At 43.0% G+C, this 26,244-nt stretch overlaps 1 protein-coding gene across 1 annotated transcript in view; it reads right to left on the bottom strand.

Annotated features, from left to right (window-relative positions):
* Positions 1 to 24,672, bottom strand: part of LOC138741749 (FERM domain-containing protein 7-like) — a 51,726-nt gene extending 27,054 nt beyond the window's left edge. Inside the window, exon 1 of the mRNA XM_069896038.1 lies at positions 24,497 to 24,672. Within this exon, the coding sequence (XP_069752139.1) occupies positions 24,497 to 24,652 (156 nt within the window). The 5' untranslated portion in view covers positions 24,653 to 24,672. The remainder of the gene's footprint in view (positions 1 to 24,496) is intronic.
* Between the last annotated feature and the right edge of the window lie 1,572 nt (positions 24,673 to 26,244).

Below are 26,244 nucleotides of genomic sequence, written 5' to 3'. Positions count from 1 at the left end.
GTTTGCACATTGCCATGTCACTTACTCCCAGATGGTCTAGTTTCCACCCCGTGTCCCAAAGACATATGGGAAAGGCAGGCTGATTGGTCACATGGGTGTATTTTGATGGTGTGGGCTCATGGACCATGCTGCACCTCTAAATTAAAAATGTTATTTATACTTAAATTGAATGTAAATTTATTCTATTTGTAGAACCCAACTCAGGAGAGGCAGCCTTTTTGTCCCATTCCTTTCAATGGGAAAGACCTTCTCACACATAGTTTAATGGGAAATCCCAGGAACATAAAATACTTCTGGGCTGGCTGATAGCCAGAGCCCCCAGTGGTCCTTAAACCTCCTGACACCCCCCCCCCACCCTCCCCCTCCACATTGATTCACCATGAATGTCAAAGTCAGCAAGCTTTATCCAGAGACTGTCTCACCACTGCAAGGTGTCCCTAGAGAGTGTGCAGAAAAGATCCACCAGGCCATTGCATGGACTGGTGGGCTTGAATTCTGTGGGGAGGCAGCACAGGCTGGGGCTTTTCTCCCTGGAGTTTATGGGATCAAGGGGTGACCTTCAAGACATTGGAAAAATCATGAAGGACGTAAACAAGGTGAATGGTGACAGACTTTTACTCGGGGTTGGGGAGCTTAAAACTAGAGAACATTATTTTAAGGAGGGAGGGGAAATATCTAAGGGGCCAACTTTTGTAAGGGTGGTAAGTTTGTGAAACGAGCTGTCACAGGAAATAGTACAGGCAGTGACAATCACTTTGAAAGACATTTAGGCAGGAATATACACAGAAATGATTGAGAGATCCAGTGCTGGAAAAAGGGACCAGGTCAGGGACACATTGGGTGAGTTGCACACAATGGCCTATTTCTGAGCTGCTGAGTCTGCATGTGGACGACAAATGAGATGATTGTGGGCTTTAGGAGGACAAAGGCCGACCATTCTCCATTACACATCAGCGGTTCTGCCATGGAGAGAATGGAGAGCACAAAGTTCCTTCATGTGCATATAATGGACAGACTCTTTTGAGGCCACAACATTAGTCAGAAGGTGCAGCACTGTTGACAACATTTTACAGGATCACAATTGAGAGTGTCCTGTCTGGCGCATCACTTTGTGGGGTGGTGGCGGCAAAGCCTTGGAGCGGAAGTCAATACAGAGGGTCCTCTATTGATGACATTTACTGGGACTGTGGCTTAAACAGTGCTTAAAGAATTATAGAGGACATTTTCCATCTAGCACTCAGTATCTTTGACCCACTACCATTAGGAAAGAGGTACAGGCAGGGCTGGTGCTACCACTTGGCAAACTCAGCAGCCACCTAGGGCTTAGACCTTAGAGGAGGGGCAGTCAGGATGGCAAGAATGTATTAGTCGCTGTTCTGAGGTTCGGTGGCTGGCTGGGCATGGCCATCTTTATTCTTTTGTGCATGCACAATGGATTTGAGTACTGTGGCCGGCAGGCATGTGTGCAGTGGGCCCACAGACGAGGGACTGTTTAGTGCAGCTAGGCGCAGGTGCATAGTTCTGGCACAGTTGGCAGCTGCCATAGTGTTTCAGTCAATGTCAAGTGGACTACTGTGTGGCGGGCTTTGAAGATAGGTAGGCCAGAACAGAGGCAGGGACCAAATGGGCCAGTTGGCATGGCCTATGATTTTGAGGAGGCCTATTCCCCAGTAGGAGGCAAAGGGGGGAACTCTGCCTTGGAAAAGAATATTAATGCTGTAAAGAATGTCAAGGGGAGGAAATCTTTGGCACAAAATATTAATATTTTAAAGAAGATTCATAAAAGATCAATACAGATAAAATATAAATAAATAAATGCAGGTAAATGAAACTAACTTATGAATGATTTAGTATATGTATCTTCTTGTGGTGGCCACACACACACAGATAAAAATATACAGTAATTTTTCCCACTCTTCTCACGACTGCCACATCATTTGCTGTGCATGCGCAACGCGTGGGAACAAGTGATCGTGTCTGCCTTACTATTGAGCCTGTTTTGCTATCGAGTAGTAGCTCGATAGAGCTTGTCTTCCCCCATCAGTTTCTTGCTCATATATTTGTTGTGTTGTGTAATTGGTTTATAAATAGATATCTGCGTTGAGCCTGTGCACCACCCACACACACTCATGAAATCACACACCTCTTTATTACATTTCAGGAAACTTGGCTTTGACGGCAGATAATTGCTATCACTTTGAGTAATCAGGCGCGTGAGCAGTTTCAATGCTTGTTGATAAAGGTTACATTATTATTTTTTAAATTAATTGTTTCATTATTAGCTTTGCGGTTTAGTGCTGTCTTTTGCATTTTACACACGTTTTTATCTTTTTTTAACTGTTAATGCAAAATACTTTCTACGCTGATTATAGTTTATATTATGTTAAATATAGTAGAGCTGCAAAGTCTGTGAAAATGTTCTAGGTCAGTAATTTTGTCTTATTCTTTTTGCCATTTAAAGTAAATTTAGAAGTCTCAAGTTTTCCATTCTTTCTACAAAACATCTGCTTCTGAAAATTGAAGTTGGCAATTTTTTTTGGGGAGGTGCAGGTAATTGGCCTTGCCTAGGGTGCAAAATAGTCTGGCCCTGGCTACAGGAGCATTAAAATCAGGCTGGGAAATAGCTTCTTCCCACAGGCAGTGAGACTGATGAACAGTGTCCTGGAAGCGTATCTTGTAAATTATCCCAAAATATTTATATATATATTTTAAGTGTAATCTTTATGAATATAAGTGATAATTATATACTGTGCATTGTGGTATGAGGAAATACTGTTTCATCGGATGATAATGAACAGGGCGGCATGGTTGGCCTAGCAGTTGGTGCAACACCTTTCCAGTGCCAGCGATCGGGACTGGGATTTGAATTCTGTGCTGTCCATAAGGAGTTTGTACATTTTCCCTGTGTCTGTGTGAGTTTTCCCCAGGGGCTCCTGTGATAGTACAGATCTATCACCAATGTACATAGTGTATATAGTTACTGTATCTAGACTGTGCTTACAGCGATTGGCTGAGAGCTAAGCCACACCTATTGTTTGGGCCTTAAAGGGTTGTGTCCCTAGCCAGGTCGGATCATTCCGGACTGGTCGGCCACCTGTGAAGAGCTCCGGTCTTTTGCTAATAAAAGCCTTGGTTTGGATCAACAAGTCTTTGATTCCAAGTCTGGTGTAGCTGTATAAAAGTTTAGTTTGGCCATGTTTGGAATATATTTCCTTGTTCCAGGCCAGATTCCAGGAAGGAAATGTAGGCTTTGGAGAAGGTGCAGGAGACACTCATCGGGATTGGAAAGAATTAGTTCTTAGGAGAGGTTGGAATACTTTCTCGGAGAAAGTGGAGTTCCACCAGTAGGTTCTCAAATTATAGATATTATACAAATCAGAGTCCTTCTTCCAGGGTGGAGATGTTAAATGCAAGATACAAATTGAAAGTGAAGGGAGAGAGGAGGGGGTGGAGTTTAAAGTAGATTTATGTTTTTTTTTACAGAGTGTGGTAGGTACCCAGAATGACCCCCTCAAGAACCCCTCAAAAAACATGTATGATAACAATATTAAAGAGACAGGTAGACAGACACGCAAACAGGCAGGGGATAGGTGCAGGCAGGTCCTGTGCTGTATTGTTCTGTTCTATGTTCTATACTAACGAGCCCACACCATGTGACCAATTAACCTACTAAACTTTTACGTTTTTGGAGGCTGGGAAGAAACCGGAACACTGGGGAAAAACGCATACAAGTCTCGGGGAGAACGTGCAAACTCCTTACAGACAGCGCTGGATTTGAACCCGGGGCACTGGCACTGTGAAAGTGCTGTGCGACCTGCCATGCAAACTGTGCCATTTCTGTGCAGCCATCCCTGCTCTAATTCTCTGAAAAGCACTTTCCACTAATAAGTAATTTCTTTCTTGATATCTCCGAAGGCAGTGAGTCTTGACGACGAATAACAGCTGCAGTTTGAATAAAGTCTTCTCGAGGCAGATCATGTACAATTAAATTTGGCAGCAGATTTATACCGCCTTCTGGGGATGTCAACGGATTGTGTCTTTTTCAGATAAACCAAAATTGGGGGCGGGGTGGGGAGAACATAACCCAAATCTGTCATGTTTTATTTTGTGGTTGTTTTATTTTGAAAAGAGACCATGATCAGCCAATGGCTGGCTTCTTTTCAGATCATGATGGGCATGTTTAGAGAGCCCGTCTATATCAGTTGGTGCACAAGCTAACCATTAAAGTGTCCAAATGAATAATAGCTATAATTCCCCACAAATCAAGGCAGGATATTTTCACAATCAATAAAAACCCTACACCAGGTGCTGAAGAAGGTAAATACTGCCACCACCCCTGAAACAAGCTTCCTATCTCTCTCATCCGCAGTAAGTCAAAAGTGAAAACTTCAGGAGAGAGGGTAGAGTCTACACCCCCGTCACATCAATGGCACTATGGTCAAAAGAGTAGAGAGCTTCAAGTTCTTCAGAATGAATATCTCTGATGACCAGATCAGAGACAAGCATGTTGATGTCAAGAAAGCGCACAATGCCTCTACTTTCTCAGGAGGTGAAGGAAGTCCACCATGAATTCCCCCCCCCCCCCCACCCACCCCTCAGCCTCTACTACAGGTGTACCATAAAAAGCAGACTCGCTGGGTACATCACAGTGTGGGGCAGGGAGCTGCTCTGCTCAGGATCAGAAGAATCTGCAGAAGGTGGTGAACATCCCTCCCCTCTGTGGACTCCATCTCCATCACCCACTACCGGGGAAAGGCAGCCAGCGCACTGAAGGACCCAGTGAAACACAAAAGTCTGCAGATGATGTAATTACAGTAAAAACAAAACATTTGCTGGAGGAAATCAGTAGGCCTCGCGGTGTCCATGGGGGTAAAGATGTATAACCGACCCTTTGTTTGGTCCATAGGTAGTAAAGATATACAACTGCCACAGTTGGCGTAGCGGCAGTGATTGTGACCAGACCTGGGTTCGAATCCCACGCTGTCTGTATGGAATTTGTTCATTCTCCCCATATCTGCGTGGGTTTTCCCCGGGGGCTCTGGTTTCTTCCCACTGTTCAAAATATACCAGGAGTGTAGGTTCATTGGGTGTAAATTGGGCGACACGGTCTTGTAGAGCCAAATTGGCCTGTTACAGTGCTGCATGTCTAAATTTAAAAAAAATTAAATTAAAAAAAACTTTAGGCCTGAGCCCTTCTTCAAGGTATCTCCATTATTATATCTTTACCTCCAATAGATGCTGTGAGACCTGCTGAGTTCCTCCAGCGTACTGAAGGATCCATCACACCCTGGACACACTTTCCTCTGCTTTAGGGTGGAGGAAGGGGAATGTTAAGAGGGTCAAAGAATGAACTAATATGCTTTTTTTTGTTGAACATTTTATTTAAACATTTTAACCATACATGCATTCAAATATATTTCAAAATACAAATATATTGAGTATCAAATACATGATGATAATACCCCAACACCCCCGTACAGTCCCAGGAAAGGATGAAGAAAATATAGAATAGAAAAGAAAAAGAGGGGAAAGAGAAAAATTAAAAAAAAAATAAGAATGGGCTGCTGAAGATGTTAAAATCCATCTAATCGAAAACTCATATCTATTTTATCGCAAATGGGATTCCACACAAGTCTTAGAGGCTAAGAAAAACATTTTAGAAAACTAAAAAATTAAAAATGTAAACCTCTCTTTTGCAGATACAGGCACCAAATTTGTAAAAATTTCCTTAAATTAGATGTAATTTTCTTGAGGGGAACACAACTGTACATTTCCCCATTCCAGACTAACATGCTTAAAGATAGTTTCTTTCCTGCATCCATCAAAAAACTGGCAGCACTGCCACTGGTGCAAACCCAGGCAAGCAGAGAGCAGAGACTCAATGTTGCTCCATGTAATGCGTGTCGAAAGAACCAAAGACTTGTTGATCCAAACCAAGGCTTTTATTAACTAAAAGACTGGAGCATATCACAAGTAGGTCGACCAGTCCAGAATGACCTGATCTGGCTAGAAGCAATCCTTTAAGACCTGCCAGTAAGTGTGGCTACACTCTCAGCCAATCACAGTCATCCTACACGACCATCTGTACAGATGTACATATACACATTGGTGATAGAATTTGTACTATCACACTCCACAGGTCCTAATGCCAACAGCTCCATCCGGGCTTTAAACAGCCTGTTAAAGGAGTTGACAGCATTTTTATTTAAAATCCTGCAACTGTGGGGTCTCTGCCCAGGATGGCAGTGCCTGTGCTCGGCAGCGACCTACGAGAGCTTGTGGACTGGTGCAGGGCACTGGAAACAGGGAGAGAATCCCAGCTCCCCCCCCCAACAGTTGAGAAGGAGAAGCAGAGGAGACGACCCTACCCGACAGAGACCATGGCAGCGGATCATCGAGGGGTTCAGCGGCTGAAGGACCCTACAGGATGGTGACCAGGGCAGCAGACCACCGAGGGACTGGGCAGTTGAAGGACCCTCAATGATTTGCGGTCAAAGGACTCATGGAAATGGGATTTGTGAGAGTGCTGAGGGCAAGAAGGTCTCTTGAAGGGCCTCGGGCACTGAAGGCTACCTGATCAAGTCAGATAAGGTCCTCGAGCACTGAAGGCTACCTGATCATGTCAGATAAGGTCCTCGAGCACTGAAGGCTACCTGATCATGTCAGAGCTTTGGAAATGGAGTTCGGGTTGCCAAGGAATTGAACAGGGGTCTGTGCAGTTACAAAGGCTGCAGGAGTACTGGAGGGCAATCCATGGACACTTAGTGTCTCTGAAGGGACTCACTTCTGCTGCTCTTTCTCACTTACTGTAAGGGGACTGGGCAATGTGAATGGTGACTTTTTGTCGTCCTTACAACAGGCAGTAGGAGATTTCATGAAATATTACATTTTCTGTATTATTACATAACAATAAAGGATTCTTGAATTGAAGCACCTGAATGAACTCCACAACAGTGCCCTCACGCAGCCTTTGCTTAGTGCCAATTATAATCTTATACTCTGTGAATTGAACTCTTTACATGCAGTATGAATGTTAGCAATAACCTGCTAGACTCCTTGCAGAAGAACCCTTCTTAATGTAGTAGATATCATAATGTTAACCTATCTTCCCCTTGTAAATTTCCTCTCTATTGCAAAATGGATACTTAAACATTGCAAAATGCCAGTTTTTTAAATTTCCAATGAATTATTTTATGACCATTGAAAGCAAACATTTTGAATGCACACCAAAATGGCTGATTCTAATCCCCATTATACTTGCAAATATGCCCATATTCCTCTGTCTCTTCCTTCCAAGGGTTTCTGTATACCTAAAAGAAGAGGTGATGTCCCTGTGGTGCAGTCATGGCAGATCCAGGCTGGAGTTCCCCATTCATTCTGGATACCACATCCCAAAAAGGGTGGGTTGGCCTCATGGGGACAAACATTAAAGATTCACGAGGGTTAATAAACTGGGACTGAAATAAAAACAAAAAGAGCTTGAAACATTCAGGTGCCGGCAATAGAAAGGGACAGGTGCTGAAGGAGGCATTTGGCACACTTGCCTTCATCGACTAGGGCATTGAGCACGGGGGCAAGGATGCAATGTCAAATATGCACTGTTACAATGTTCGAAGTTCATTCAAGTTTATTATGATCATACAATTGTAAGTAGAACTGGATAAAATAGTGTTCTTCGGTCCTCGATGCAAAAAAACGTGGAAACATACATTGACATAGGACACATAAGTCCAAGGGATTTCCAGTGCAATATATAAAAATAAATATATAATGTTAAATAATGTAGTAGTCTTGGAGGGATTTGTATGAACAGCATGAGTAGTTCATCAGTCTCACTGCCCGTGGGAAGAAACAGTTCCTCAGCCTGGTGACGCTGGCTCTGATACTCCTGTTATCTCTTCCCTGACAGGAGCAGCTGAAAGATGCTGTGTGCAGGGTGGTCGGGGTCCTTAATGATATTCTGAGCCCCCTTCAGACAACGATCATGTTGATGAGGGTGGGGGCGAGGGGAAACTCCAGTGATTCTCTCTGCTGTTCTTGTGTCCTGCGGATTGACCTCTGATCCGATGGCCCATATGTGCCCAAAGTGGCGTATTGGAGGATTAGAAGTGACACATTGCACCCAGTGATAATAATAAAAATGTTAGCCTACTCAGGCAAGAAGTATTAACCAAAAACTGATTTGTTGAAAAAAACTGTAACAGTAATTCAAATAACTTGGAGTGAGAAATGGGTTTTACTGAGAATAAATCTAAAATTAAGCAATTATTTTATTTCCTGCACATCCTTTGGTGAATGTCATCTTCTTTTAAATTAGTCAATTTTCAATTTAAAAAATGTTCAATGAGACAAACTAGGAAAGAAGGACTTTTGTTCTATAGTCGTTCCATAACTGTTTAATACATGTTTGATATGAGTTTGATCCTGAGGCGTCAGGCATCTACGCGAGCCGTGCGCCACAGGTGTTTGCCAGTCAGTTTACAATTGACACTCATGCGCCACAGAGTTGTGCTTTGTTCATCCTTCGTGAATATTTGCATTTTCATACTTTTTCAAAAATGAAGCCTTGTTTTTTACATTCAGTTCCCTGTCACAGTGCAAAAGAAAACAAGCAAAAGAAAAGCAAAAAGTGAGAGTTAGCATGAATTCAATGAACAGTGGGAAAATGGGTTATTTATAGTGGGTCCGTCAGGAAAACTGTTGTGCATTGTTTGTGAAATCACTTTCTCACATAATAGAAGACATGATTGTAACCAGGGTTTGAGCCTCGTGCTGTCTGTAAGAAGTTTGTACATTCTCCTCATGTCTGTGTGGGTTTTCTCCGGGGGCTCTGGCTACACCAGGGGTGTAGGCTAATGGGGTGTAAATTGGGCGGCATGGACTCGTGGGCCAAAACAGCCTGTTACTGTGCTGTATGTCTAAATTTTAAAAATAATAGACGCTATTAAACACAACATCAGACTGAAATTGAAGGAAAACTGAAGCCCGTGCTTGGGTCTGAGTTTCAGAAAGAATATGTGATTAAGAAAAAGGAAGATATCAAAAGAAGGCAAAAATATATTTGTTAAAAGATGTGAAAGTTTGGTGATGACAGATGCTCCTATGAAATTGCTTTAACAGAAGTCTCTCTCTGATGGAGAGTCTTATTTACAAATATTTCCAAGATGTCTTGGTGATGAAAAAAAATCGAAAGGAAAATAGACAAAAACAGGAGGATCGGACATATTTGAGAAAGTAAAATCATGCCTAGAAAATCTACAACTAGATTCTTGTAAACTCATTGGTTGTTAGTACTGACCAAATGTCATCAATGAGACGTGAAGCTTGTGGGACTATAACTTTGCTTGAACCCTTTTTAATATTGTCCACTACTAAAATACCACAGCATTATACACCAAGAGTAAATATGCGGAGGAACTTTAAATTTGCAGCATGTTATGTTACTGGCTCTGAAATGCGTGGAAAAACAGCAAGAGGATTAATCAGACGAGAATTCGGAGAATATTGTGAAATGCTAGATTTGGAATATGGCCATCTCATCCTTCATTGTGAGGTGCGTTGGCTTTCTAGAGGACAGTTTCTGAGTAGATTTTGGAAACTGAAAAATAGTTCATCATTTTCTAGAAGAGAAAATGAGCTGCCTGAGGAAAGAGCCCTTTTACGTGATAACAGTTGGCTGTTGGATTTAGCATTTTTAGTTGACATTACCAGCCATCTAAATGAAACTCCAGGGCAAGAACAAATTGTTTCCTTGCTGAGTGATATCAATGCATTCAAGATGAAGTTAAAACTGTTCACCTCTCAGTTAGAAAATGAGGATTTGAGCCAGTTTCGCACTTAAAAGAGCCGAGCGAATGTGTTGAAAATAATGTCAATTTTACAAGATATACTGAAAAAAATCAGGTTCATTGCAAGTCATTTGAAAGTCGTTTTTGTGATTTTTAGAAAGAAGAAGACTGCATTCTTGCATTTATAAACCCATTTTCACTTAGTGAACAAAATATCTCGACGATGCCAAGTAACTTAGGAACCTGAAAACAGATTCATTATTGAACATGAAATTTGATGAACTTCCCGCTGTTCCAAATGCATCTGGCATGATTAATTTCTGGTCATCATTACCCTGTGAACATTTTCCAGAACTAAGAACATTTGCCCAGAGTTACATCTGTCAATTTGGAACGACCTACAGATTTTCACCCATGAAATTGATGGAAAACAAAGAGGTTACGATTGACTGATTCAAATTTGAAGAATTCTCTGCTGCTCTCAGTAACTAATTTAACCTCAAACATTAAAAGTGTGGCAAAATCAAAAGTCTCAATAATGTTTATCTTGTTTTATATTAAATCAATATATCATGCAAAAAATGTTAAATATGTCTGTATTAACATATTTTTAGAAGAATTGAATGGGGGTTACAAGAATTGTATGGCAACACCTGAACTCGTGGGTGAAAAAGCTGATGCATGGAATGTAAAAGGTTGGCTACCCCAGCTCTATAGCATCCGTACTGCACTGTACGGCCAGGACGTTCTCAATAGAGCTCCTGTAGAAAGTCGACAGGGTAGTGGTCAGTAGCCTTGCCCGCCTCAGTCTTCTCAGTAAGTGCAGTCGCTGTTGCGCCTTCCTGACAAGCGAGGAGATGTCTGTGTCCACGATAGGTCACTACTTAAGTGGAGTCCGAGAAACTTGGTGCTCTCCAATCTCTCAGACCCAAGCTCTATTGATGTGTAGCAGAGGCTGGTCGCCCCACGTCCTCCTGAAATCCACAGTCATCCCCTTTGTCTTGTCCACATAGAGACCCGGGTTGTTGATCTCACACCACCAAACACGATTTTCCACCACCTCCCTGCAGTGCGACTCATCATTGTTGCCGATGGGGCCGACCTCTGTCGTGTCACCTGCAAACTTAATGACTCTGTTGGAGCTGGATCTGACTTTGCAGTTGTGGGTCAGTAGCGTGAACAGGAGTTCGCAGCCCTGTGGTGTGTCAGTACTCAGCGTGACAGTGCTCGACCTTCTGCTACCGACCCAGACAGACTGTGGTCTTTCTGTTAGGAAGTCCAGTATCCGGTTACAGAGAGGAATGTTGAGTCCCAATGAGGACTCCACCAGCCTCTGGAGAATGATCATATTAACCGCTGAGCTGAAATCGATGAACAGCAGCCTGGAGTATGAGGCGTCATTCTCCAGGTAGGTCAGCATGGAGTAGAGGGTCAAGGCTATATCATCATAAGTAGAACGGTTCCTTTTGTAGGCAAATTGAAATGGGTCCAGTGTCTCTGGGAGGTGTGATATGTTCCATCACCAGACTCTCGAAGCATTTCATAATGGTGGAGGACAGTGCCACAGGCTGGTGGCCACTGAGGCTGTTTACTGTCACCCTCTTTGGGACTGGGATGATGGTGACTGTCTTGAAACCTATGGGAATGATAATTGCTGCATTGAGGTGTTGAACACTGCCCCATGAATTAGCGGGAAATTAACTGGGACAGTGTAAAAAGAAAACAGTTGGCATGCAAGCATCAAGTGTCATCATTTCACATCGGGGATTGACAGCCTCTACCCCTACTCATATCCCCGGCATCAGATGACACCATCGTACCGATTAAACCAGTGGAAAAAAGACAGCAGAAAGTTACCCGTTTCTAGTTGAAGGTAGAACACTCCAATCCCCAGGGAAGATCATGTTCAGTGGAAAGGCAGTCACTGACCCAGTTAAAGGTGTCCCATAGAAACAGTGCAAATGGCTTCCTATCCTGGGACACTGCACAGCCAATTAACTGGGATGCCACTGAAAAAGGGGCTGATGATTCAATAAGGACCTCCATCAATTGATCTGCGCAGTCCTTCAGTACACGACCAAATATGTTGTCTGGCGCCACTGCCTTGCGTGGATTCACCTTGGATAGGATTCTCCTCAGCTCGGCCACAGTCATCAGGGGGACAAGGAGCTTTTTTCGGTGTAAACTTGTTCTTCTCATCGAACCATGCATAGAAGAAGTTCAGTCTATCTGGAAGAGAGTCACCGTTGTCTTTGACTTGCAAGGTTGGCTTGTGGTCTGTTCTAGTTTTGATCCATTATAGTTTACAAGGTATTGGTGACACTATGCTTGGAGTATTGTGGGAAATTTTGCTCATCCATGTGTTGGAAATTTATCATTTGGCTGGAAAGAGTACAGATAAAATTTACGTGAATTTTTAAATATGTTTTAGTGTGTTTTTCTTTGCTTTATGTTTTTATGTTTGGTGATGGTGAAAGATACAGTAGAGACTTTTACAAGACTCTTGGACACAAGGACGCAAGAAAAACAGGTTATATGTTGAGTCAGTGTATATATAGGTCAGCACAACATCATGGGCCAAAGGGCCTGTTCTGTGCTCTAATGTTCTATGTTTGATGTTTTCTTACTATTATTAGCAGGCTTGAATTATAAGGAGAGGCTAGATAGGCCGGAACTTTTCTATCTGGAATAGAGGAGGCTGAAGGGGACCCTTCTAAAGGTTTATGAAATCTTTAGAGACACAGATAATGTAGTCATGTTTCCCAGGGAATGGGGATCTAAAGTCAGAGAGAATAGGTTTAAGGTGAGGGGAAAGATTTAAAAGAGAATTGAGAGGCACTTGCATCATGCAGGGTGATGGGCATATGAAATAGATTTCCAAAGGAAGCACGGTTTTCCCCTGGGTGCTCTCGATTCTTCCACACAGACATGGAGGTTGGCTGGTTTCCCCTTTATGTAGAATCTGATAGGAGCTGATGAGAATGTGGGGGGTATGAAATGGGATTAATGTAGGATCATTGTAAATGGGTGCCTGATGTTTGACATCGACTCAGTGGGTTGTAGGGTCTGTTTCAACAATGCATGACTCATGATACTTGCTCCGCAATAGACAATTCTTGTTGTTCAGTATAGATATAATTAAACATAATATTACAGTGTTTGCTATGGCCCATTAGTATCTTTGAGAGAGAGAGAGAGAGAGAGAGAGAGAGAGAGAGAGGGAGAGAAGAGAGAGGGAGGGAGAGAGAGAGAGAGAGAGAGAGAGAGAGAGAGAGAGAGAGAGAGAGAGAGAGAGCTCCCACTCACATTCAGAGAATCATACACTCAGACGAACTACCTCTTGGATAAGCTATTCAATGGGGTTTTGTTCCTGGCAGCTGAACGGAGCAGTAGAATTACTTAAGTACTACTCCAGGGTCCTGAGCTAATTATTTAGAGTCCCAAGTTAACAATGCAGAGATCTGCTTTTAAGTCCTGCCTGGGTGGCTGTGGAATTTAAATTCATTATTTGGCGTGAAAATTAAAAAGGGAAGAAAAAAAAATCTAGTCTCAGTCGTGGTGATGGGATTGTCATCATAAACAATTTGGTTTATTGGTGAAGTCCTAGAGCATGGAAAAGGCAGTTGGGCCCAATGCATCCACGCCAACAAAGTTGGCTTTCATGGCTGTTCCTATTCATCTGTATCTCCTTTGAATGTTGCAATTGTACCCACTTCTACTGCTTCCTCTGGCAGCTCGTTCCAGAAATGGCCACTCCACTGAGTTAAAAAGTTTCCTCTCAGGGCCTGCTTCCATCTCTCACCTTAAACCAAAGCCCGCCAGTTCAGGAATCAGCTACCCTGGGAAAGTTCAGGAGAATTTCACATATCTATGCCCCTCGTGATTTTATAGACCTCTACAGGATCACCCCTCAGTCTCTTATGTTCTGGGGAATTCAGACCCAGCCTATTCAAGCTCTTCCCATAATTCAAGCCCTCCAGTCCCAGCAACATCCTGGTGAATCTGTTCAGCATCCCTTCCAACTCATTGATATCCTTTCTGTAATTGGGCAACCAGAACCTGACTCAGTGCCCCAAATGTGGTGTCATGAATGCCTTATTCCTCAGGGGAGGAAATTGGCCCTTCTTGCATGGACCAGCCTGTGCTCGGCTCCAGGTCCAGATCAATGATGTTGACTCACAAGCGACTGAGTTCAAGGGCAAATAAGGGTGACTAATGATGGCTGGCCTTGGCGGGGGGCTGAAATGCTGACAAAGGAATAAATAGCAAATGAAATCTCCATGGGGAAGAGCAAACTTGCTTGTGTCAGTGGGGTCACATTCTGCAGAAGTTATTTAGAGATGGTACAGTGGAAACAGAGCAATCTTTCACCAGTTATTGGGGTATGATGGACGCCCAACATATATCGCTTTCTCCGTTGAATGTTCTGATCCTATTCTGCACTGCGTGGCCACCACAGCCATGCTAAATGAAAACCAGGGCTCCGGGAGAATGAGGGAATGATAATAAGCTGCAGCTTCCCAGGTTCATAAATATATTCACAATCATTTAAGTATAATTAAGATAAAGAAAGAGAAAAAAGAAATAATAAATATTCACAATTTGCTGCTAATACAAAGAATTCATTGTTAGGTGAAGAGACAAATCTTTTGGCTGTCTTGGAGCATTGGAGTGCATTGGGGAGGTTCATGAGCCTGATAGCTGATGGAAAAATAATTATCCTTGAACCTAGAGGTACCAGACATCTTGCTTCTGTACCTTCTGCCTGAAGGGAGCAGCAAGAAGAGAGCATAGTCAGGGTGATGGGGTATTTTTTAATGATGTTGGCTCCTTCCTGAAGCTTCGCCTCACGCAGACGTCTTCAATGGTAAAATGCCAGAGCCTGCAATGGACTTGGCCATGTTTGCCACTCCCTGCAGCCTTCTGAACACCTGGACCTTCGAGCTATCAAACCAGGTTGTGATGCAGCCAATCAGTATACTTTCTATAGTCAGTACACCTAGTAGAAGTTCTAAATGCTAAACTTGCTCAGATTTCTTTAAAGTAGAGCTTTAAAGTGGGCATTTTTTCCACTGTTGTTTCGATAAAAGAGTTCCTCCAACAAGTAATATCGGATCATAGAGTGGTACAGCAGAGAAAGAGGCCCTTTGGCTCATCAGTTCTGTGCCAACCATTAACCACGCATTTGCACGAATCCTATGCTATTCTGATAGTACCTTCCCCTGATTCCCATCAATCTCCCAGATTCTACCATTCACCCACATGGCAAATTAACCGACAAACTGAATACCTTTTGGATGTGGGAAGAAAGTGGAACACCTAGAGCAGTGATTTTCCAACTGCCCCCCTGAACTCATATTCCACCTTAAGCAATCCTTATGCCATAAGTGCTCTGTGATTAGTCAGGGATTGCTTTAAGGTGGTATGCGAGTGGAAAGCTGACATGTTCTTCGACTTTGCTTTCATTGACATAATGTCTTCAGCATGACTTAAGAGAGGAAAATTGGACACTGAGCCTTTCAAGGATCTGTTATTTATAACCATATAACAATTACAGCACAGAAACATGCCAGTTCGGCCCTTCTAGTCCATGCCGAACACCTTCTCCCTCCTAGTCCCATTGACTCGCACCCAGCCCATAACTCTCCACATCTCTCTCATCCATATACCTATCCAACTTTTCCTTAAGTATTAATATTGAGCCTGTATCTACCACTTTGGCCAGAAGCTCTCCCACCACCCTCTGAGTGAAGAAATTTCCCCTCACGTTTCCCCTAGCCTTTTCCCCCTTTAATCTCAATCCATATCCTCTTGTTTGAATCTCCCCCATTCTCAATGGAAAAAGTTTGACCACATTTACTCTATCTATCCCCTTCATAATTTTAAATACCTCTAACAATTCACCCCTCGATCTTCTATGCTCCAGGTATGTTCTCTCATGACCAACATGGGTTTTCCATAGGTGGTTTCCTACTCTGGTTTCCTCCCACCCTCTAAAAATGTATGAGGTTGGTTGGTTAATTGGGTGTAAATGGATGCCACGGGTTTTAGTGGCTGGAATTGGCTTCTACAATGTTGTAAATAGATAAATAAATAAATAATGTTGGGAATACGAGACAAGCTCAGGTCTACAACTTCAACAGCTCAACTCCTCCAAGCTGGCCAAGCTGCACTAGTTCCACTCTGCCGGCATTAAAGCCATATGCCTCAAAACCTTTGCTATCCATGTTCCTGTCCAATTGTCCATTAAATGTTGTAATTGTGTTCTTGGTAGGTCCACCAACCTGTGTGAAAAACAGATTCTTAGGTTCCCTTTAAATTTGTTCCCTTTACCTTAAACCTCTGCCCTCCAGTTTTACATTCCCCTAAGCCGAGGAAAAGATGACAACTATACTTCATGTCATGATTTGACAAAACTCTATATGGTAACCTCACAGTCCCCTGCACTTCAGGGAAAACAGGCCCAGCCTTTTGATTCTCCTTGTAACTCAAGCTGAGACCAGCTTTTTCTGCAACCTTTCCAGGTTAATAACATCCTTCCTATACAAGAATTGCACACAATACTCCAAGATTGACATCATCATCATCATCTTGTACAGTTGTCGCATGATGTCCCAGCTTTTGTAATGTATGTTTGCCCTGACCATTTGAAGGTGTAGAGCTCGTCGAAAGAACCAAAGACTTGTTGATCCAAACCAAGGCTTTTATTAGCAAAAGACAGGAGCTCTTCACAGGTGGCCGACCAGTCCGGAATGATCCGACCTGGCTCGGGACACAACCCTTTAAGGCCCAGACAGTAGGCGTGGCTAAGCTCTCAGCCAATGGCTGTAAGCACAGTCATTACACTATAGATACTGTAACTATATACATTGGTGATAGGTCTGTACTATCACAGAAGGTAAATGTGCCAATTGCCCTCTTCACCACCCTGTAAACCTGTCACGTTCAGGGAACTAAGCAACTAAGTCTTTTTATTCTACATACTCTCCAGCAACCTGCCCTGGTTTAATTGCTGAAAATGCAACACCTCTCACTTGCCCGAGTTAATTTCTGAAGGTTTAAGCAGCAATGAATGGTGGACAAAGTAATTCTACCAGAAGACCCAAAACTTTACAGACGTTTAGAAGGCAGGCCCTTGACTGTGGCTTGAAGCTAGAGATGTGAGTTTTAAATTCAACAACAATGTTAGCAAGAAAGAGCATGGCCAAGTGTGACTTAATCCCTGAACACATCCATTGTCATTGTGCAAGACAGTTGCCTTCAGGGGAGTCTTGTCAATTATTGATAGGCCTGTGCTCTCACTAGTGGAGTTCCATTTACTGACAGAATACACTTAACAGCTCCAGCCGAACCCCTCTGCCAATTCTTCAAAGACATCCACAATGACTGAAAGGCATCTCTTATTTCTTTCACCCAGAGATGAAGAAACTCAAGTGGAAACCTTACGCTCTATTGATCATTGATTTCAACAAAAACTCAGCAAGAATTTGGTGATATAAAAAAACCCAGAGTTGGTCTATGTTCATTAATAATAGTAAATAATAAAGCTTTGTGCTGTAGGTTTGAAGTTCAGTTTCAGTTTAGTTGTCACAAAATGCCTAGAGCAGGCCATCGGACTATCTCTGACATACACACAGCATATAAAGAGCACAGTTACAGATTGTGGGGAGATAATGAAAAGGAAAATCAATTAGGACCGAGCAAGAGCAGTTTGCCAGCTCTGCTGTGCGGTCCATTCGGGAAGCCTGCTGGCCACGGGCAAGAAATTAAGCCTGTTGGTGCACAATTTCACACTCTTGAGCCTTCTCAACAATGGGAGGAGGGAGATGAGAGTGAGTCCAGGGTGTGATCAATCCTTCAGCGTGTGGGCTGCCTTTCCTGGGCTGCAGGAAATGTAGATGGAGTCAATGAAGGGGAGGGGTGGAAGCTTGTGCTGCATTCACTACCTTCTGATCTTGAGCAGAGCAGCTCCTGTAACTTGCTGTGATGTACGCAGTAAGGATGCTTTTGAGGGTGCAGAAATTGTTGAGGGACAGGGCAGACAATCCGGACTTCCTTAGTCTCCTGAGAAAATAAAGGTATTGAAGCAAGTTCTTGAACATCGTGTCAAAGTGCTTGTCCCAGGTCAGGTCACTGGAGAAATTTATTGCTTGGGGATCTTGACACCATCTACTCCTTATACTTCGGCCCTATTAATTTGGACAGAGGTGTGGTCTCTGCCCCCTCTGCTGAAGTCAGTGATCATCTCCTTTGTCCTATTGACATCGAGAGAGAAATTTTTCAAAACATTTTTGATCTCCTTCCTGTATTCTGTCTCATTGGCATTTGAGGCCCAGCCCACTACTGTGTTTCTGTCAGCTTTAAGATGGTGTTGCTCTACACCTGTGGGTGCAGAGTTGAGGACTGAGCACATATCCTTGAGGAACGCCAGTATTCACTGTGACCGTGGAGGTGATGCTGTTATCTATCTTCACTGATTACGGTCTCTTACATGTGAAGTTAAGGGTCCAGTTATTTGGCGGGGGAAGGGAGGGGGTGCTGAGGCCTAGATCTTTAAGTTTGAGGATTAGTTTGCCAGGGACTGTGACATTTAATGCAGAACTGTGGTGGATGAACAGCAGTCTAACATCAGTGTGACATGTCTCTGCAATTTAATCCAGAATGTAATGTGTTTCTAGAGAGTTATAGAGCCTACAGCTTTGAAAAAGGCCCTTCAATCCATCAGCTCATGCTGACCAAGTCCCATTTATACTAACCCCATTCACCAGCACTGCAGCCTCTTATGCTTTTGCCGTTCAAGTGTCCATCTAGATGTTCATAAATTTTGTAAGAGTCTCTGACACCACGTCCACTCAGACAGCATGTTCTGGATTCCAAACATCCATTAGGTGAAGTCACTCTTTTTCAAAGATTTATCACCTTAATCCCGAGGACTTTGCATTTAGACACCATTGTTGTTGAATCAAGTTTCCCAGTATGTATTTCTCTTTATAAATTTGTAAACTCCCCTGCCTTCTCCACTTCTTTCTCCACTCCCTTCTCTTCCTTCTTCACTCCACTTCCTTCTCCACTCCATTTCCTTCTCCACCCACTTCCTTCTCGACTCCACTTCCTTGTCGACTCCAATTCCTTCTCGACTCCACTTCCTTTTCCACTCCACTTCCTTCTCCACTCCAAGAAAAATAAATGCAGCCTTCTCTGGGAATGAAATGCTCCATCCCAGGTAACATACTGGTGAATCTCCTCTACTTCATCTCCCGAGCACAGTTGTGGTCTATCAAAAGGCTGGCTATCAGAAATGGACACATTACCAGTGCTTTAGAGAGTTAAGATGGGGAGGGCATACAGCTGGCCACATCTGTAGGATCACCTGGCTTGATAGAGATTTGAGTGTGGAAAGAACACATGGGATAGGGATGGTTCAAAGGGAGAACCTTTTAACGTGAAGATCTAACCATACTGGCAGCCAATTATACTCAGGAAGTCCCAGAGTCAGAGTACATAGGACTTGGTGGGAGTTGAGTTGCAGTAATTAAGGATTGACATGAGCTTATGAGAGTGGAGAATGGAGTTGAAAGGTGTGTCAACCAATGGGGCATTTGGTTACAGTCTGAAGTAATAGGAGGATGGAGCACAGAGAATAGGGGCACACACACAGACACACAGACACACACACACACACCCACTCACACAAACACACCAACACACACACATACCCACACAAACACACCAACACACACACATACTCTCTTTGGCTTGGCTTCGCGGATGAAGATTTATGGAGGGGGTAAAAAGTCCACGTCAGCTGCAGGCTCGTTTGTGGCTGACAAGTCCGATGCGGGACAGGCAGACACGATTGCAGCGGTTGCAAGGGAAAATTGGTTGGTTGGGGTTGGGTGTTGGGTTTTTCCTCCTTTGCCTTTTGTCAGTGAGGTGGGCTCTGCGGTCTTCTTCAAAGGAGGTTGCTGCCCGCCAAACTGTGAGGCGCCAAGATGCACGGTTTGAGGCGTTATCAGCCCACTGGCGGTGGTCAATGTGGCAGGCACCAAGAGATTTCTTTAGGCAGTCCTTGTACCTTTTCTTTGGTGCACCTCTGTCACGGTGGCCAGTGGAGAGCTCGCCATATAACACGATCTTGGGAAGGCGATGGTCCTCCATTCTGGAGGACACATACACACACGCGCATACCCACACACACACACACACACACACACACACACAAATGCCCACACACACACCCACCCACACACACATACACACACACAAACTCCCACACACAAAAACTCACACACACAAAAACTCACACACACCCACACTCACACATACACTCACCCACCCACACTCTCACACACACACCCACCCACACACACACATACCCACACACACACACCAACACATCCACATACACTCACACAAAGAAAACTTTGCTGGGTCTGGAATATGGTCCAGTTACAGTGAATCGGGAATATGGTCCAGTTACAGTGAATCTGGAACATGGTCAATCTACAGTGAATCTGGATTATGGTGCAGTTACAGTGAATCCAGAATATGGTCCAGTTACAGTGAATCTGGAACATGGTCCATTTACAGTGAATCTGGAATATGGTCCAGTTACAGTGAATCTGGAATATGGTCAGTTACAGTGAATCTGGAACATGGTCCATTTACAGTGAATCTGGAATATGGTCAGTTACAGTGAATCTGGAATATGGTCCATTTACAGTGAATCTGGAATATGGTCAGTTACAGTGAATCTGGAATATGGTCCAGTTACAGTGAGTCTGGAATATGGTCCAGTTACAGTGAATCTGGAATGTGGTCCAGTTACAGTGAATCTGGAATATGGTCCAGGTACAGTGAATCTGGAATACGGTCCAGTTACAGTGAGTCTGGAATATGGTCCAGTTACAGTGAATCTGGAATATGGTCAGTTACAGTGAATCTGGAATATGGTCCAGTTACAGTGAATCTGGAATATGGTCAGTTACAGTGAATCTGGAATATGGTCAGTTACAGTGAGTCTGGAATATCGTCAGTTACAGTGAGTCTGGAATATGGTCCAGTTACAGTGAATCTGGAATATGGTCAGTTACAGTGAATCTGGAGTATGGTCCAGTTACAGTGAATGTGGAACATGGTCCATTTACAGTGAATCTGGAATATGGTCAGTTACAGTGAATCTGGAATATGGTCAGTTACAGTGAATCTGGAATATGGTCCATTTACAGTGAATCTGGAATGTGGTCCAGTTACAGTGAATCTGGAATATGGTCCAGTAACAGTGAATCTGGAACATGGTCCATTTACAGTGAATCTGGAATATGGTCCAGTTACAGTGAGTCTGGAATATGGTCCATTTACAGTGAATCTGGAATATGGTCCAGTTACAGTGAATCTTGAATATGGTCCAGTTACAGTGAATCTGGAATATGGTCCAGTTACAGTGAATCTGGAATATGGTCAGTTACAGTGAATCTGGAATATGGTCAGTTACAGTGAATCTGGAATATGGTCAGTTACAGTGAATCTGGAACATGGTCCGGTTACAGTGAATCTGGAATATGGTCAGTTACAGTGAGTCTGGAATATGGTCCAGTTACAGTGAATCTGTAATATGGTCAGTTACAGTGAATCTGGAATATGGTCCATTTACAGTGAATCTGGAATATGGTCAGTTACAGTGAATCTGGAATATGGTCAGTTACAGTGAATCTGGAATATGGTCCATTTACAGTGAATCTGGAATATGGTCCAGTTACATTGAATCTGGAATATGGTCCAGTTACAGTGAATCTGGAACATGGTCCATTTACAGTGAATCTGGAATATGGTCCAGTTACAGTGAGTCTGGAATATGGTCCAGTTACAGTGAATCTGGAATATGGCCAGTTACAGTGAATGTGGAACATGGTCCATTTACAGTGAATCTGGAATATGGTCAGTTACAGTGAATCTGGAATATGGTCCATTTACAGTGAATCTGGAATATGGTCAGTTATTGTGAATCTGGAATATAGTCCAGTTACATTGAATCTGGAATATGGTCCAGTTACAGTGAATCTGGAACATGGTCCATTTACAGTGAGTCTGGAATATGGTCCAGTTACAGTGAGTTTGGAATATGGTCCAGTTACAGTGAATCTGGAATATGGTCAGTTACAGTGAATCTGGAATATGGTCCAGTTACAATGAATCTGGAATATGGTCCAGTCACAGTGAATGTGGAACATGGTCCATTTACAGTGAATCTGGAATATGGTCAGTTACAGTGAATCTGGAATATGGTCCATTTACAGTGAATCTAGAATATGGTCAGTTATAGTGAATCTGGAATATGGTCCAGTTACATTGAATCTGTAATATGGTCCAGTTACAGTGAATCTGGAACATGGTCCATTTACAGTGAATCTGGAATATGGTCCAGTTACAGTGAGTCTGGAATATGGTCCAGTTACAGTGAATCTGGAATATGGCCAGTTACAGTGAATGTGGAACATGGTCCATTTACAGTGAATCTGGAATATGTTCCGGTTACAGTGAATCTGGAATATGGTCCATTTACAGTGAATCTGGAATATGGCCAGTTACAGTGAATCTGGAATACGGTCCATTTACAGTGAATCTGGAATATGGTCAGTTATAGTGAATCTGGAATATGGTCCAGTTACATTGAATCTGGACTATGGTGTAGTTACAGTGAATCTGGAATATGGTCAGTTACAGTGAATCTGGAATATGGTCCAGTTACAGTGAATCTGGAATATGGTCCAGTTACAGTGTATGTGGAACATGGTCCATTTACAGTGAATCTGGAATATGGTCAGTTACAGTGAATCTGGAATATGGTCAGTTACAGTGAATCTGGAATATGGTCCATTTACAGTGAATCTGGAATATGGTCAGTTATAGTGAATCTGGAATATGGTCCAGTTACATTGAATCTGGAATATGGTCCAGTTACAGTGAATCTGGAACATGGTCCATTTACAGTGAATCTGGAATATGGTCCAGTTACAGTGAGTCTGGAATATGGTCCAGTTACAGTGAATCTGGAATATGGCCAGTTACAGTGAATGTGGAACATGGTCCATTTACAGTGAATCTGGAATATGTTCCGGTTACAGTGAATCTGGAATACGGTCCATTTACAGTGAATCTGGAATATGGCCAGTTACAGTGAATCTGGAATACGGTCCATTTACAGTGAATCTGGAATATGGTCAGTTATAGTGAATCTGGAATATGGTCCAGTTACATTGAATCTGGAATATGGTCCAGTTACAGTGAATCTGGAATATGGTCAGTTACAGTGAATCTGGAATATGGTCCAGTTACAGTGAATCTGGAATATGGTCCAGTTACAGTGAATGTGGAACATGGTCCATTTACAGTGAATCTGGAATATGGTCAGTTACAGTGAATCTGGAATATGGTCAGTTACAGTGAATCTGGAATATGGTCCATTTACAGTGAATCTGGAATATGGTCAGTTATAGTGAATCTGGAATATGGTCCAGTTACATTGAATCTGGAATATGGTCCAGTTACAGTGAATCTGGAACATGGTCCATTTACAGTGAATCTGGAATATGGTCCAGTTACAGTGAGTCTGGAATATGGTCCAGTTACAGTGAATCTGGAATATGGCCAGTTACAGTGAATGTGGAACATGGTCCATTTACAGTGAATCTGGAATATGTTCCGGTTACAGTGAATCTGGAATACGGTCCATTTACAGTGAATCTGGAATATGGCCAGTTACAGTGAATCTGGAATATGGTCCAGTTACGGTGAATCTGGAATATGGTCAGTTACAGTGAATCTGGAATATGGTCCAGTTACAGTGAATCTGGAATATGGTCCAGTTACAGTGAATGTGGAACATGGTCCATTTACAGTGAATCTGGAATATGGTCAGTTACAGTGAATCTGGAATATGGTCAGTTACAGTGAATCTGGAATATGGTCCATTTACAGTGAATCTGGAATATGGTCAGTTATAGTGAATCTGGAATATGGTCCAGTTACATTGAATCTGGAATATGGTCCAGTTACAGTGAATCTGGAACATGGTCCATTTACAGTGAATCTGGAATATGGTCCAGTTACAGTGAGTCTGGAATATGGTCCAGTTACAGTGAATCTGGAATATGGCCAGTTACAGTGAATGTGGAACATGGTCCATTTACAGTGAATCTGGAATATGTTCCGGTTACAGTGAATCTGGAATACGGTCCATTTACAGTGAATCTGGAATATGGCCAGTTACAGTGAATCTGGAATATGGTCAGTTATAGTGCCTCCATCATACACAAACTTACCGACCTGAAATCAATCTACTCAAAGTGGAATATCTCAGCCACCGGAATGAAATCCTGCTCAGATTAAGCAAAAGCAGAAATGCAGGAAATTTCAGCAGGGTCAGTTAGCAGGTGCAGAGCTAATACTCGAGATCAGTTACTTCCCCTCAGGACACATCTACACCATTAATAATTTTTAAAAAATGCAGTTCCTGGAACTCTGAAAGCCACTGCTGTGAGTTTGACCTGAAATGTTGGCTCTGTTCATCCCTCCGTAGATTCTGCCTGAACAGCTGAGTCTTTCTGCTTTTATTTCAGATTAACCGTGTCTGCAGTTTTCATTTGGCTTTTTTATGTTTCAGATGGTTGGTTCTCATGTGGCCCATCAGCCACTGTTGGGGGTCTTACCTCCACTTCAAAGACTTTATACGTCTCATCCAAGAGCAAAACACGAAACTGCATCATCCTGCCCCCTTGTGGCGTTGTTCCCCCTGGTTCTCCAGGACAATGGTGAGCAGCCTCAGCGTCCTTTCTGTGCCTGAGCTTCCTTTCGATGTCACACATCACTGTCAGTCTGACCAACCAAAGCCCTGCCAAATCAACATGGCAATGATCAAATGTAAAACCATTGAATGCAAACCACACCCCCCCCTGTCCCCGCCGACTTAAACATTCACAGCATCCAGATGAACATATACAGTTGTTTCCATTGGGAGAAACAGGTGCCAGACTTGGCTTTTGAAATGTTCCGCCATCCCTTTTTATTCGTCCATTAACCCAGCCCCCGCAGCTTCAACTTTACCCAATCGTATCCATCAAATTTTAATTGAAGACCATCAGTTGCACCCCCAGTAATAAAATGCTCCCTGGATTTGTGCTGAAGAAACCGGCCTCAAATTCTGAAGAATTACTCCCCTCTGTTCAAGAATCCCCACAATAGGAGGTAATCACTAAAGAGGTGGTGCTGAGCAACTTGTGGGTCTAAAGGCAAATAAGCCCCCTGGTCTGGATGGAACACATCCCAGGGTACAGAAAGAAATGACAGAAGTTGTGATAGAGGTATTTGTGGTAGCCTACCAAAATTCTCTCAGCTGATTGGAAGACAGCACTGATGAGAAAGGGACATAGGCGAAAGGCTGTGAGCTTCAAGTCTATAGTCAGGAAAATGGTTGAAGCTATCATTAAGTAAGAAAAAGATAGAAAATTCTGGATGGAAGTTGTTCCATCAGGCAGATACAGAATGGATTTAGGAAGGGCAGGTCCTGTTTGATAAACGTACTGGAGTTCTTAGAGCATAATAGATAGAGGGGAACCAGTGGATGTTGTACACTTGGATTTCCAGAAGGTGTGTGATACGATGTTGTACAGAGGACATCTATAAGATAAGGATGCATTGAGTCAGGGTGATATATTAGTATGGAGGGAGGATTGGTTAACCAATAGAAGGCAGCGAGTTGGTATAAAGGGATATATTTCTCTGGTTGGCAATCAGGGGTCAGTGCTTGGCCCATAATCGTAAATTTGCTAATGACACTGAATTGTGCAGAGGATGTGGAGAGTCTGCAGATAAATAAAAATAAGGTTATATGAGTGGATAAGAGTCCGGCAGATGGAGGACAATGTTGGCCATCACTTTGGAAGGAAAAATGGAAGATCAGGTTATTATCAAAATGGTGAAAGATTGCAGCAAGCTCTTGTGGAGAAGGACTTGGGCACATTAGTGCATGAATCACCAAAGGTTAGAATGCAGTTGCAACAAGTAATCAAGAAGGCAAGGGGGATGTTGGCCTCTGTTGTTGGAGGGATTGAACTTAAGGGCAAGGAGTTTCTATGCACTTGTGTCGGGTACTGGTGAGGCCATGCCTGGAGTAGTGTGGGCAGTTCTAGTCTGCTTATTTGAGGAAGGAGAGATGGGTACTGGGGGCAACGTAGAGCAGGTTCTCTTGGTTGATTCCAGAGATGAGGAGCGTAACCATTGATGAGATGGACTGTATCGCCGGGGACTGTAACTTGGTGGAATTTAGAATGAGAGGGGATCTTATAGAAACATTAAAAATTATTAAAGAGATAGGAGGAAGGTTGTTTCTACTGGTTGGTGAGACTAGAACTAGGCGACATAACCTCAAGATTCAAAGTAGCCAATTTAGGATGGAGAT

This window comes from Narcine bancroftii, chromosome 8 (assembly GCF_036971445.1).
Source record: "Narcine bancroftii isolate sNarBan1 chromosome 8, sNarBan1.hap1, whole genome shotgun sequence".
Lineage (NCBI taxonomy): Eukaryota > Metazoa > Chordata > Chondrichthyes > Torpediniformes > Narcinidae > Narcine > Narcine bancroftii.
The sequence above is the reverse complement of the archived record's forward strand: the minus strand, read 5'-3'. Positions and strand labels throughout refer to the sequence as shown.